At 41.7% G+C, this 15748-nt stretch overlaps 1 protein-coding gene across 1 annotated transcript; it reads left to right on the forward strand.

The window, feature by feature from the left end:
- The first annotated feature begins 1756 nt into the window (after positions 1–1756).
- On the forward strand, positions 1757–3428 carry LOC124676970 (bisdemethoxycurcumin synthase-like). The gene is made up of 2 exons (XM_047212982.1): positions 1757–2044; positions 2170–3428. Exons 1-2 carry the CDS (start codon positions 1768–1770, stop codon positions 3174–3176), a joined length of 1284 nt encoding a protein of 427 aa, XP_047068938.1. The 5' UTR covers positions 1757–1767; the 3' UTR covers positions 3177–3428.
- The last annotated feature ends 12320 nt before the right edge of the window (positions 3429–15748 follow it).

Consider the following 15748-nt stretch of genomic DNA (forward strand, 5'->3'; position numbering starts at 1 on the left):
TTCTTTCCCGTCTTTCAACCCTAGCCGCCACCACCGCCATTGTCGCAGACGCCGCGCCAAACACCCACCTCCCCGACGCACCCCACCGATGCGATGGTGCACAACGACGAGGCCGGCGGCAGCGGCGGCGTTCTCCGCTCGCTACAACTAACGTACGACGAGACGGATGTACTGTACTGGCATCGCATCCCCGTGCCAGTACAGTACAAGCTACCGCACGGGTGGCACATCTCCAACGTCGGCTTCGCCGTGCCACCACCGCCATCGGCAGGACCGAAGCTGAGCGCCCTCATTACCGAGCGGCGGAAGCAGATGAGGCCGGCGGAGAGGAGCTTGACGTTGAACGCGCTTAACAGCCTGGTGTGGCAGCGGCGATTCGAAGAGGAGCGCACCATCGAGCTCGCGCTGGCGGCCGGCCGCGCGAACGGACGCTTCAACAACCCGTCGTCGACGCCACGCAACAGCAGTACGACTACCGCCAGTGCGTCCGCGACGACCCGTCGCGCATCCCGCTCTACTATCGCAGGCGGGATGCGTGGCGCCGCCTCTACAGAGGCCGCCGGCAAGGACGACGGCGTCTGGGAGGTCGTGCACCAGATAGTCCATCGCTGGCGACAGCGCGCTCGGCCGCGCACGCGCCTCCTTTGGCTGGCGTCGTCATCGACGACGGGGCGAGGCGCGCGTCTTCGGCTCCGGCCCGTCGGACGACGGGGTTGGCCCAACGCCGCCGCATCAAGGAGGAGGAATCCCCACACCACTTTCGCCAGCGAAGAGGCAATGGTGGGAGATGGAGGCGCAGGCGGCCCTCTGTGGCGGCGACGACCTGAAGGAATTCCCTGGGCAAAACTTCATCGTCGACTGCTCCGTCGAGGAGGACTACCAGCAAATGACGATGGACCCGCGGCAGCTGCGGTGTGATCCGCCAGGGACCACGGTGCCAACTTCATCGACCTCGCCGGACCTTCCGAGCCGCCGGCGCCAAAGGAGGAGGAGGACGACGACTGGTCCTTCGGCTCGTCCAGCGACGACGACGGCGACGACGCCAACAAACTCGACTTTAGCGCCTTTGACGCACACCGCTAGTTTTTTTTAAGTTATTAGTTTAAATTTGAATCACTTTTGTCTAAAACTAGTCAATATTCGTATGAATTTCAGTTTTTAAATGTTATTATAAATTTAAATTTTTATTAGGGCTGCCGCCATATGGGAGACGTCGGTGTGGGAACATCATCCCCAAATAAAAAATGTTCTACCGACGCTCCCCATACTACAGTATAAGAGCATCTCCAGTCGCGTCCCTCAAAAAGCGTCCGGCATAAATGATTTGGGGCACGTTTGAGACCGCGCCGGACAAAAAGAGACCAAAAATCTGTACAAAAAAGAGGCCCTTTCCAGCCGCGTCCCTCAAACAGCGTCCGGATGCATGCATTTTAATAAAGGGACCACCCCATGTGGGAAAAGTAGGTGAGAGAAAGTGTGGGAAAAGAGACTAGCATGTGTGGACCGAGGGCTGCATGCATGCATATGGGCTCTCATTTTGTGTCCGGCGTCCCGGTAGAGACTCTATACATAGAGTCTCTACCGGGGACGCCGGACACAAAATGAGGCTCTAATTAGCTTTGGGGGACGCGACTGGACAACTTTTTTCCCCATTTCTTGTCCGCCGTCCCACAAACGCCGTTTGGGGGACGCGACTGGAGATGCTCTAAGTGCCCTTGCTGGCGTTTATTTGGGAGCCGGCGGTGAAGATGCTCATACTGACCTCAGATGCAAGTATATCCCCGGACGCTGGTTCCATCTTGGAACAGAGAGGGCAAGAAGAGTGTTTCAGTTTCGGCAGCCATGGAAAGTGTTCCAGCAGCCACCCCCAATACCGTCCGCGAGATCTGGCGTGCGCAGCGCGCAGACGGACCCGCGGCCGTGCTCGCCATCGGCACGGCGAACCCGGAGCACTGCGTGCCCCAGGACGAGTTCCCGGACTTCTTCTTTCGTGCCACCGGCAGCGACCACCTCACCGCCCTCAAGGACAAGTTCAGGAGAGTCTGTAAGCATTCAAGATCCACTCCACCTCGCCTGGTCTTCTTTTATTTCCTCCACTTTGCTGATTGTTTCTCAGCCTTTTCATATGTATACACATCATATATTAGTTCCGCACATGATCGTTTACAGGCCAGAAGCTAGGGGTTCAGAAGCGCTACCTGCACCACACGGAGGAGCTGCTCCGCGCCCACCCCGAGTTCATCGACCACGACTCGCCATCCTTGGACGCCCGGCTGGACATCGTCGCCACTGCCGTGCCGGAGCTGGCCGCGCAAGCCTCCAAGAAGGCCATCGCCGAGTGGGGCAGGCCAGCCACCGACATCACCCACCTCGTCGTCACCACCAACTCGGGCGCCCACATCCCGGGCGTCGACTTCCGCCTCATCCCGCTCCTCGGCCTCCGCCCCTCCGTGCGCCGCACCATGCTCTACCTCAACGGCTGCTTCGCCGGCTCCGCGGCCCTGCGCCTCGCCAAGGACCTCGCCGAGAACAACCGCGGCGCGCGCGTCCTCGTCGTCTGCGCCGAGCTCACCCTCATGCTCTTCAGCGGGCCCAAGGAGGGCTGCTTCCAGACGCTCGTCAACCAGGGCCTCTTCGGCGACGGAGCGGCCGCCGTCATCGTCGGCGCCGAACCGGACAGCACGGGCCACGAGCACCCGCTATTCGAGATCGTGTCCGCCGCGCAGACGGTGGTGCCGGGCTCCGACCACGCCATCAACATGCACCTCACCAAGGGCGGATACGGCGGCAACATCTCCACCAGGGAGGTCCCGGGGTTCATCGGGGACAACATCGAGCAGTGCCTCCAGGACTCGTTTGGGCCGCTCGGCGTCGCCGCCAAATGGAACGACCTATTCTGGGCGGTGCACCCCGGATCGTCTGCCATCTTGGACCACATCGACATGGTGCTCAAGCTCAAGCCCGACAAGCTGGCGGCGAGCCGCCGAGTGCTCAGCGAGTACGGGAACATGTTCGGCGTCACCATCATCTTCGTCTTGGACGAGCTCAGGCGGCGCCATAAGGAGCAGCAAGGGGCCGGGCTGCCTGAGTGGGGTGTGATGATCACCTTCGGGCCGGGGCTCACCGTGGAGACCATAGTGTTGCGCGCTACACACCATACGCAAGCATCCGTATGAACACAAATTGTCGCTTGCTGAATAATTAAGAGGTCAATGTGTTGGATCAGTTCTAGTAGTACTACTACTTCTTTGACATTATCGTTCACGTGAACTCGTGTAGTAGTACCATCTTTGCACTAGTCATAGCGACAGTAGCAGTACTCCCTCCTTTTTAATGTATAAGAATCTCGATTTTCGTTTTTTTTATCTTTAACCGATAATCAATCTATGTATATATAATATTTGATATGAAATTGGTATCATTGAAAAGTATTTTTCAATACAAGTTAACAATATGAATGGAGATATTGTTCAATTTCTTCGATCAAACTTTTCCTTAAAATACATGTGCGTCTTACAAACGGATCTAAAATTATAATAGGGGCACCTCATGGGGAAATACCAGGATGCACCCGGGTGTAGGTGCACCCGTTTCCTGTAATATTAGAAAAAATGCTATTTAAAAATCTCAAAAAATTGAAATAACTTTTTTCATGTACATATTATGTCGATACTTACTTGTGTAAGTTTTCGGACTTTTCGCAGAAAAAATATACTTATATCTAGCCTACACGAAAATGACAAAATATCCAAATGGCACTATAATGATTGGTTGTGCAATGTTCACGATAATAGGAAATCCCATTTTCACATTTCATATCAACCAAGCATCATGTCCAAATGTCAGATTGGACGGGTTTTTATGCCAAAATCTGTACAAATAATTATCAACATTGGATATACATGCGTGCATTTTTTCAAAAAAAAAAACCGAAACTTTGAAACTGCATTTCCTTTTTGGAATTTTTCATTATAGGGTGCACGTGCACCCGAGTTAATATCCTTCGTGTCCCACCCTCATGGGGCTTTAAGATTTATTAACTTTGACAAACTTCAGAAAAAATAATACGGAGTAGCATTTATGATACTGGATTAACATTGATAAATTCATCTTGACATATAGTTCAATAATATGTTAATTTAATATCAAATATGTTGCTATTTTTGGCAAATAATTGTTCAAATTTGAAAATATGTGACTTCCAAGAAACGAAAACGTACGCTTATTCACGGAGGGAGTAAACATTTTGATGATATAGTGTGTTATTTACATGAAGAAGATAAGTTTGCGGGAATTCAATTCGACACCCTGGTGCTCTACCAAAAAAAACATATTTTGAAGTGTCAAAAAATTTTGACAAAAAATTCTACATGTACATCTTCATAATATATGTGTGTTCGTTATGTTTTACGAGAAATCAATATTTTTCGTGATCTATGTAAAAAAGAGAAAATTTATCATGTGAAAAGCATTGTTTTTAGCACTGAATTTTGTCTTTTTTACACATGTCACATGATAAGCCAATTTTTTATGAAACGACTTTGTGAGTGCATAGCACGTGAAGATCTGCGTGCGAATTTTTTGTTTCATTTTTCCTGAAATTTAAATATTTGTATCATGAATTTCAAAATAGAGAGCATATACTCTCATGTTTCAAAACACCACTCCCGTAAGTTTGTGGTTACTAAGTATGTTACCATAACATCATATTTTTCACGATAAATAAGACTATAATCTAATTAATGCATCATCGATGACCTCTATTTTACTATGTACTAGTATGATAGGGAATTCCCTATGCACGTAATAAAAGTCAAAATAAGTTGAATGGCCAGCTCTAGGATATTATATTATCCATTCTTACAAAAAAGAGACAAGTTTTGAAAAGTTCAAAACATCCCTCGACGGCGCGTATAAAGCTTGAAAATACCCATGCGCTTCTAAAAGGAGTGGCGAAGAGAACTCAACAACAAAGATGCCGGCGATTGATACGTTGCAAGCTTATCTATAATTTTTGATGCTCCATGCTTGTTTTGCACTAATTTATATATATCTTGCTTACACTTCGTTGCACTTTTATATATTTTCGGCACTAACCTATTAACAAGATGTCATGGTGCCAGTTTCCTGTTTTCTGCTGTTTTGTATTTCAGAAAATTTGTAAAGAAATTTTTTCTCGAAATTGGACGAAACAAAAGCCGAAGTTAATATTTTACCATAACGAAGACAAAGTCCAGAGGGGGGACGAGGAGGCGCCACAGGATGGCCAGACCACCCCATGGCGTGGCCAAACGAATCTCATAGTAATCATCTTGTCATGTATGGTCTTTATTCTGTCAATTGTCCAGTTGTAATTTGTTCACCCAACATGTTATTTATCTTTATGGAGAGACACCTCTAGTGAACTTTGGACCCCTGTACTTTTTTTTACGATATTAAAATCATCATGTTTTGTTTACTTACTGCAAACATTGTTCTCTTTAGTTTCGCTACAAACAAACATCTCTTTCCACACTATACATTTAATCCTTTGTGTTCAGCAAAACCGGTGAGAGTGAAACCTCACTGTAAGTTGGGGCAAAGTATTTTGGTTGTGTTGTGTGCAGGTTCCACGTTGTTGCTAACACCGGTAGTGCACCCTGCCAATAGTCAACTAGCAATACCTTCAGAAGTCACACCTTTGTCCTACTGGTCGATTAAACATTGGTTTCTTACTGAGGGAAAACTTACTACTGTGCTCATCATACCTTCCTCTTGGGGGTTTCCAACGGTGTACAATCTACGCTCATCAAGCTCTTTTTCTTGCGTCGTTGCCAGGGAGAAATAGGATTTCTGCAAGGGGGGTCTCTCATCTTCAATCTCTTTACTTTGTTATAGTTTTGCTTAGTTTATTTTACTTTGTTTTGTTTGCTTCTTTATATCAAAAACACAAAAAAATAATTTTTTGATAGTTTTTATGTTGATCCCTAAGTACGATCTGAAGAACCTATCAGTAGGTAGTGGTTCTATAATTGGGAAAGATATCATTGAAGAATTCTTTAATCATGTTAGTAAGCATAAATATATTGAGGATAAATCCCTGGTACAACTTGCTCCAAATTATGAAACTGCTGCAGCTTATTTAGTTCAAATGTTAGAGGCTAGGTTTGTTAGCCTTAACCCCATAATGCAGCAAATGTTTCTCAAATTTCGTGAAGTTGAGGATGATGAAAAGAGAGATTTTACCCTAGAAACTTTGCTTAAAGAATTTAAAGATATTGTTATAGAAGATAGGAAAGTCTTTGATCGATTTAAGATGCTAGGATCATGTGTAGATGTTATTGGTACACTTGAAAATATAGACAAAACCAAACCTCTAAAATAGGGAGGAGATCAAAATACTACTCCCTCCGTTTCAATCTATAATGCCTATAGATTTTCTGCACGGTAATTAGCACAAGTCATTTTTTAACACAAAACCCCCTTATTTTCAGTCTATAATGCCTATAGGAGATTGTACCGTAAATCAGTTCCCAGATTTTATGCACGGGATCAGATCAGTTTCCTTATTTTCTGCTATTCAGCTGATCGGTTGAAGGGATTCTTTACAAGTAAACGCAGATCTACTCTTATATTATCAAACAAATGCAAAAAATCTATAGGCATTATAGATTGAAACGGAGGCAGTAATACATTTCAAACTTGTAGGAATGCATGAAGCTTTGGAAAAGAATTTTGATTGAATTGTCCCTGAAAACCCATTTGATGAAAGTTGTGAACCCAAAAGTGCTGAGAGAGGGTCTTCTAAAACTTATATTGATAAAATACAAATCTTTGTTGAAAATATTTCTGGCATTAATCTTGATGCTTCTTCACTTGAAAATACTTTATGCTAGCTCTTTTTCTGCGCCTAGCTGAAAGGCGTTAAAGAAAAAGCACTCTTGGGAGATAACCCATGTTTTATTTATGTAAAAAAAAATTGAGTCTTGGAAGTTATTACCTATGTAATAACGTCTCCTTATCATTTTTATTACGTTTTTGCGCCAAGAATAGCCTCTAATAGGAAGAAAGTAAGATTTGGGGAAATTGCTGTCCTGAAACAGATTCTGTGCTGTCACCATAAAAATTCGTATTCCCAGCCAGAACGGAATTTTGAGCTGACAATTTTTGTGAATATGACCCAGGTTACTATCTAATTTTGGTTAGTTGAACACTTTTCGATCTGAGTAACATAAGATTTTCAAAAGAATCGATCTTTACCTGCTGTTCTGTTTTGACAGATTTCTGCCACCATTTGCATTTGCCTCTCAATCTCTTTCTTTTTTAGTTATTTTGAGGAAAGAGCTTTTTGAAGAGATTGGTACAGTAACTAATGTTTTAATAGATGTTTTATATATGTTATAACTGAATTCAAATGGATTTGTTATTTTGATTGTACTAATGCTGCTAATAAGAATAGTGTGAAGTTTTGTATAAAAAAAGTTTTCAAGTGTAGGGAGAGAAGAATGATGTAATGAGATGAATAATGAACAAAATCTCAAGCTTGTGGATGTCCATGTCACCCCAATAAATATACAAGAGGTACAAGCGTCAAAGCTTGGGGATGCCCAAGGCATCATGTCATCTTTCTAGGCGCTATATTTTTATTGCTTCATATGATATGTGTTATTCTTAGAGCGTCTTTATTTTTGTTTTTAGTTTTGTGTTGTTTTGTTTGCTGTAGCATATGGTTGTATCCCCACATATTTGTTTTGGAGAATGACACACTCTGTTAAATTGCATAGAACTCTCTAGTTTTTTTCTTATTGTTCTGCGAGTGTTCTAGTTTGTTAGTACTGCATTTAGCTCTTGGTTTTCCATTTTTATTTTTTCAGAGCTTGTTAGTATTCTTTATTCATGTATGATTAGCTCTCTGGTCCAAATTGATTTTCATCTATGAGATTTTTTTAAAATAAATTGATTGGTGTTGGAGACGAGTAAAATGTTTCATGTGTATAGTGATGCAAAAGGAAGCTTGTCTAGACTGTGGCATGTCATGTTGGATGTTATTCTTATTATATAATTAATAGATATTTTTGTAGGATAACGTTGCATAGAAAACAAAAATTTTCCTACCGCGAACACGCAATCCAAGCCAAGATGCAATCTAGAAGACGGTAGCAACGAGGGGGTATCGAGTCTCACCCTTGAAGAGATTCCAAAGCCTACAAGATGAGGCTCTTGTTGCTGCGGTAGACGTTCACTTGCCGCTTGCAAAGCGCGTAGAAGATCTTGATCACGATCGCTTCTAGCGCCACGAACGGGCAGCACCTCCGTACTCGGTCACACGTTCGGTTGTTGATGAAGAAGACGTCCACCTCCCGTTCCGGCGGGCAGCGGAAGTAGTAGCTCCTCTTGAATCCGACAGCACGACGGCGTGGTGTCGGTGGTGGTGGAGATATCCGGCGGAGCTTCGCTAAGCGTGCGGGATGTGGTGGAGGAGAGAGACCGCTAGGGTTTGGGGAGAGAGGGGTTGGGCGCCGGCCCTCTAAGGGGTGCGGCCAAGGCTGAGGCTTGAAGTGGTCAGCCCCTCTCCTATGCCCCTCATTATATAGGTGGAAGCACCAAGAGTTCTAGTCCAAGTCTTCGAATAAGACCCCAACACTAAAACCTCCCATATGTGGGAAACCTACTCAAGGAGGGAGTCCTACCCAAGGTGGGACTCCCACCTTTCCTTGAGGTGGGTTGGCCGGCCACCCTAGGGGAGTCCACCTTGGACTCCTCCCCTTTAGGGTTGGCTGGTCATGCAAGGTGGAGTCCCTCCAGGACTCTACTTTCCATGGTGATTTCTTCCGGACTTTTCTAGAACCTTCTAGAACCTGCCATAAATGCACCGGATCATTTCCAAACTTGGAATATGACTTCCTATATATGAATCTTATTCTCCGGACCATTCCGGAACTCCTCGTGATGTCCGGGATCTCATCCGGGACTCCGAACAAATTTTCGAACTCCATTCCATATTCAAGTTCTACCATTTCAACATCCAACTTTAAGTGTGTCACCCTACGGTTCGTGAACTATGCGGACATGGTTGAGTACTCACTCCGACCAATAACCAATAGCGGGATCTGGAGATCCATAATGGCTCCCACATATTCAACGATGACTTTAGTGATCGAATGAACCATTCACATATGATACCAATTCCCTTTGTCACGCGATATTTTACTTGTCCGAGGTTTGATCTTCGGTATCACTCTATACCTTGTTCAACCTCGTCTCCGACAAGTACTCTTTACTCGTACCGTGGTATGTGGTCTCTTATGAACTTATTCATATGCTTGCAAGACATTAGACGACATTCCACCGAGAGGGCCCGGAGTATATCTATCCGTCATCGGGATGGACAAATCCCACTGTTGATCCATATGCCTCAACTCATACTTTCCGGATACTTAATCCCACCTTTATAACCACCCATTTACGCAGTGGCGTTTGATGTAATCAAAGTACCTTTCCGGTATAAGTGATTTACATGATCTCATGGTCATAAGGACTAGGTAACTATGTATCGAAAGCTTATAACAAATAACTTAATGATGAGATCTTATGCTACGCTTAATTGGGTGTGTCCATTACATCATTCATATAATGATATAACCTTGTTATTAATAACATCCAATGTTCATGATTATGAAACTAATCATCCATTAATCAACAAGCTAGTTGAAGAGGCATACTAGGGACTTCTTGTTGTCTACATATCACACATGTACTAATGTTTCGGTTAATACAATTATAGCATGATATATAAACATTTATCATAAACATAAAGATATAAATAATAACCACTTTATTATTGCCTCTAGGGCATATCTCCTTCAGTCTCCCACTTGCACTAGAGTCAATAATCTAGTTTACATTTGTAAAGATATAACACCTTGGCCTTCCGGTGTTTTATCATGTATTGCTCACGGGAGAGGTTTTTAGTCATCGGATCTCGACACGCTCCGAAACGTATGTATTTTGTAATTCATTTGCGTCTCAACGCATCACTCATTTCCAAATGAGTTGGCATTTAATATGTTTGATCTTCTGTGGAACCTTAATTCCGCTGTCTGAAATATGTCACTAATATTGTCACACACAATATAGCTTCAAAGTTCTGACTCTGTCGGAACTACACCAATTTCTCAAAGAACCTCTTGACTTAACATCCTTTGTCATTGTCAAAATAATGACATACTCTGCCTTCTTTTGTAGAATCCGTCACAATATTTAGAACTCTTCTAAATCTAGCATAGACAACTTCTAGCTCATTGTGCTACCTTTTAAACAACACTTAGTCTAATTTGAGATTGAAATTATATTTTATATGTGACAAAACCAATATCGGTGTAACACCTTACAGCGATTTGTTTGTCATTTCTTCATACAAAAAAATATATATATCCTTAGTTCTTCTAAAGTACTCAAGGATATTCTTATCTGTCGTCCAATGATCATCATATGAATCATTCCGGTATATGCTCATAACACTTTATAGCACATGATATCTGATTGTGTACATATTATTCGTGATCTATAATCACTCATGTGTTTTTACTCATTGAGTGTCAGATACACTCAAGTCTTGTTAAACCTTCACATGACAAGAACATTTTCTTAATATTTCTATATTGAACTACTTCAATATCCATCATATGTACTTTGACTTAAACTTATTTATGTGTTTCAATCTATCTTCATAGATCTTGACACTAAATTTGTTTCGATCCATATCCTTTCATTGAAGTTAATTCTCAATGAAATCTTTTTAATCAAGTATATAATTACATCATTTATAACCAACTATATGTCACCTACATAAAGTATTATAAATGTGTCTTAGCGCTCCCACTTAATTTCTTGCAAATGCAAGCCTCTTCATCGTCTCTCGATGAAATCAAAAACTCTTTGACCATTTCATCTGGTGAAGATTCCAACTCCGTGATACTTACTTCATCCAATTGAAGCTTGTATACCTATCTAGTATTCCACGGACCAGCAAAACTCTTGGTTGTATCTTGTATACATACTTCTGTTAAGTAATGTATTTTGCCATCCTACTAGCATATCTCATAAAAGAAATATCTAGTGATTACTAGAATAATCCACATAGACTATAAGCATTGCTACGGAAGATCTAATCTTATCGTATTCAACTCTTTGAACTTTGTCGTAAACAATTTTTCGATAAGTCAAGCTTTCTTCAAGGATATTTCATCCAAGTCTATCAATTTCATAGATCCATTTACTTTCATAAAGTATTCATCTATCTTGGATTTCATGGCGCATGGCCATTTTAACGGAGTCAAGGCCCATCATAACTTCTTTGTTTTGTAGTTGGTTTATCATTGTTCAAAATCAATCCTTTGTCCACAAATCATTTATTTGATCACAAAGTAAACCATACCTACAAGGTTCAATATGTACTTCGATCTCTATGGCTAAAACACTTTGTAGTCATGAGAGTCATGATCGTCGTGGCCGCTTCCGAAACCAATTCCGATGTCTGCGCTACTACGATCATTATGCTCAGGTTCATAAACCTTATCAAATTATATTGTCCTCCCACTCAAATACTTCACTCGAAACAATTTCTCGGAAATAAGAAACATTGACAAACACTTTTGTCTTTGTCTCGTGGGAAGAATTCCCAATTAAATCTCCGGGATAACCAACAAAGACATTCATCCGATTTTGGTTGACTATTAGGGTTTATACCCATGCCATAACTTGTATGGTGTCATTTCAACGGATCATGATGATGCTCTATTCAGTGTAAAAGCGGTAGTCACTAAAGCATAATCCACAAAAATATAATGGCATCAATATTTTATCTCATCATTGATCCAACAAAGTTTGGATATATCTCTTGGATACTTCATCATCACTATGATACTCCAAGAAACGTAAGTTGTAGAACAATTTCATAACTCTCTTAGATGTTCGCTAAAACTCGTAATTCAAATATTTCCACCATGATCCAATCATAGATATTTGATTTCTATTACGATGATTTCCACTTCATACTGAAATTTATTTGAATCCATTCAAATGTTTCAAACTTCTTCCTTATTGAATATATCCACATATATATACTCAATTCATTGTTGAAAGTTTTCATGAAGTAGAAGAATCTCCCGCACACAACTATGCCCGAGTGAACCACATACATCATCATGTATTTTTCCACTAAGTTAGTTGCCCGTTCAACTTTTGGCCTATGAACGGTATTTTAATCATTCTCTTTAGAAAAGATTTGCAAGCGCCAAATGATTCAAAAATCAAATGACTCCAAAAATCCATTTGCATGGAGTTCCTTCATGCGTTCCTTTCTAACATGACCTAAATGGCGGTTCCACAAATAAGTGGAATTCAAATCATTTGCCTTATGGCATTTTAGCGTCGGTTTTATGTATGTGTGTTTCACCATTAAGATTTATAATAACTTATCCATCGTACATGGAGTAATGTCATAATTTGAACAACTCATTGTTTTCATTTGACCAGAGCAAAATAACAATTATTAAGTTCTTTATTATAAATTCTAAGGGCTAGATAGAATGCCAACGATAAACACAATAACACTTTATTTTGTTCCAGACGTGCATTCCTATCATATTCCTTGTCAGTCACTTAGGCCATTGTATTCTTGTATTGCGTTGTTTTGTATGACACTTCATACCAACCAATATGGTACTAATACCCAAGAATTTCATTGTGTGACTTAACTAGGAATACAACCATAACATGTATATCATTTATATACACATGAGCTAGACTTTTTAGTCTTTTCTTTTCTTTTGCCAAAATATCTTTTGCAGTTTCTCTTTTAGCTTTCCTCATTATTCAGAAAAACATTTCAACATCAATAACTTCTAGGTTTGTTGGTCAAATACCAATAACCTTGAGGTTCTTACTTTGAAGTTGATCATCATATGACAAGTGTTCCAGATTTCACTATTAGTAACTTTGTAATATGATGAACAATTTCACTCATAATTTCATCCATCATATCATGACGACTTTCCGAGACCATGTCTGTACATGCTAGGCTTGTAAAGTTTAACCTCAGTATTCGCATGTGCAAATCTGGCTTGCACCCGTTGTATGCACACGTAGAATCTATAACACCCGATCATCACGTGATGCTTCGATACGACGAGTCTTAGCAACGGTGCATACTAAGGATGATAACTTCATGGATATGCGAATATCGTTAGTGCCCCAATAGTTGGAGGATTGTGACGCCTGGCGTCTTCAACCTTCATACATTCCCATAAAACTTATGAGTTTATGTAGTCTCACCAAATTATATTCTATCATCTTGCAATAAGGTCTTAGATATCACATATATCTCATACCTTGATTATTTCTGAAAACTAAATTTTCAGCTCCTTACTTTTCAAACAAATTTGAACTTCAAGTTTGACGGAGACAAGATAACTTTAGGTACTAATTGAAACCATAGCTCTTTGAATCAACAATGTGAGGTTTACTAAAAGTTTGCAATAGGACTTAATCAATTCTTGATTCTTTAACAATACGATACCAATCCGTAAAGTTTCTTGTCAGATTTTAACGATATTTCTATCTCAATAACAAGACTAGCGCATGGTAGAAAACGGATGCCAATACTACAAAATTAATTCAAAATACTACTCGGACTATGTTTATGATAATTAGTTCATGTTTTAATCTAATTACTAATGAACTCCCACTTAATACAACATCCCTCATAGTTGTTATGTGGTACACGATCCAAATCCACTACACCAAAACCGATCATCACGTGAGATGATGTAGCTTCAATGGTGAACATCAACATGTTGATCATATCATCCATATGACTCGTGTTCAACCTTTCGGTTTCCGTTGTCCCGAGGCCATGTCCGTACATGCTAGGCTCGTCAAGCAAACCCAAGTATTCCGCGTGTGCAACATGGCTTACACCCGTTGTATGTGAACGTTGAATCTATCACATCCGATCATCACGAGATGCTTCGAAACGACGAACTGTACAACGGTGCATACGAGGGAGAACACTTTATTATCTTGATATTAATGTGAGGGATCATCTTATAATGCTACCGTCGCGATCTAAGCAAAATAAGATGCATAAAGGATTAACATCACATGCAATTCATATGTGATATGATATGGCCCTTTAGTCTTTGCGCCTTCGATCTTCATCTCCAAAGCACGGACATGATCTCCATCATCAACGGGCATGATCTCCATCATCGTCGGCGTAGCGTCAAGGTTCATGGCGCCGTCTTCATGGTTGTTCACCTCATGTAGTAACTATTACAACTACTTTGAAATACTACTCAACATGAAATTTAAAGACAACCATAAGGCTCCTGCCGGTTGCCACAATACAATAATGATCATCTCATACATATTCATCATCACATCATGGCCATATCACATCACCAAACCCTGCAAAAACAAGTTAGACGTCTCTAATTTGGTTTGCATATTTTACGTGGTTTAGGTGTTGGAGATATGCCCAAGAGGCAATAATAAATGGTTATTATATATCTTTATGTTTATGATAATGTTTATATATCATGCTATAATTGTATTAACCGAAACATTAGTACATGTGTGATATGTAGACAAACAAAGAAGTCCCTAGTATACCTCTTAACTAGCTTGTTGATTAATGGATGATTAGTTTCATAATCATGAACATTGGATGTTATTAATAACAAGGTTATGTCATTGTATGAATGATGTAATGGACACACCCAATTAAGCGTAGCATAAGATCTCGTCATTAAGTTATTTGCTATAAGCTTTCGATACATAGTTACCTAGTCCTTATGACCATGAGATCATGTAAATCACTTATACCGGAAAGGTACTTTGATTACATCAAACGCCACTTGCGTAAATGGGTGGTTATAAAGGTGGGATTAAGTATCCGGAAAGTATGAGTTGAGGCATATGGATCAACGGTGGGATTTGTCCATCCCGATGACGGATAGATATACTCCGGGCCCTCTCGGTGGAATGTCGTCTAAATGTCTTGCAAGCATATGAATAAGTTCATAAGAGACCACATACCACGGTACGAGTAAAGAGTACTTGTCGGAGACGAGGTTGAACAAGGTATAGAGTGATACCGAAGATCAAACCTCGGACAAGTAAAATATCGCGTGACAAAGGGAATTGGTATCGTATGTGAATGGTTCATTCGATCACTAAAGTCATCGTTGAATATGTGGGAGCCATTATGGATCTCCGGATCCCGCTATTGGTTATTGGTCGGAGTGAGTACTCAACCATGTCCGCATAGTTCACGAACCGTAGGGTGACACACTTAAAGTTGGATGTTGAAATGGTAGTACTTGAATTATGGAATGGAGTTCGAATATTTGTTCGGAGTCCCGGATGAGATCCCGGACATCACGAGGAGTTCCGGAATGGTCCGGAGAATAAGATTCATATATAGGATGTCATTTTATGTGAATAAAATGTCGCGGAAGGTTCTATGGAAGGTTCTAGAAGGTTCTAGAAAAGTCCGGAAGAAACCACCAAGGAAGGTGGAGTCCACAAGGGACTCCACCTCCATGGCCGGCCAGCCCTAGATGGGGTGGAGTCCCAAGTGGACTCCACCATAGGGGGCCGGCCACCCCCACATGGGAGGTGGGAATCCCACCTTTGGGTGGGAGTCCTAGTTGGGCTAGGATTGCCCCCTCCTATGGAAGGTTTTGGTTTCGGGTCTTATTCGAAG

The sequence above is a fragment of the Lolium rigidum genome, chromosome 7, assembly GCF_022539505.1.
Source record: "Lolium rigidum isolate FL_2022 chromosome 7, APGP_CSIRO_Lrig_0.1, whole genome shotgun sequence".
In the NCBI taxonomy this organism is placed as follows: Eukaryota; Viridiplantae; Streptophyta; class Magnoliopsida; order Poales; family Poaceae; genus Lolium; species Lolium rigidum.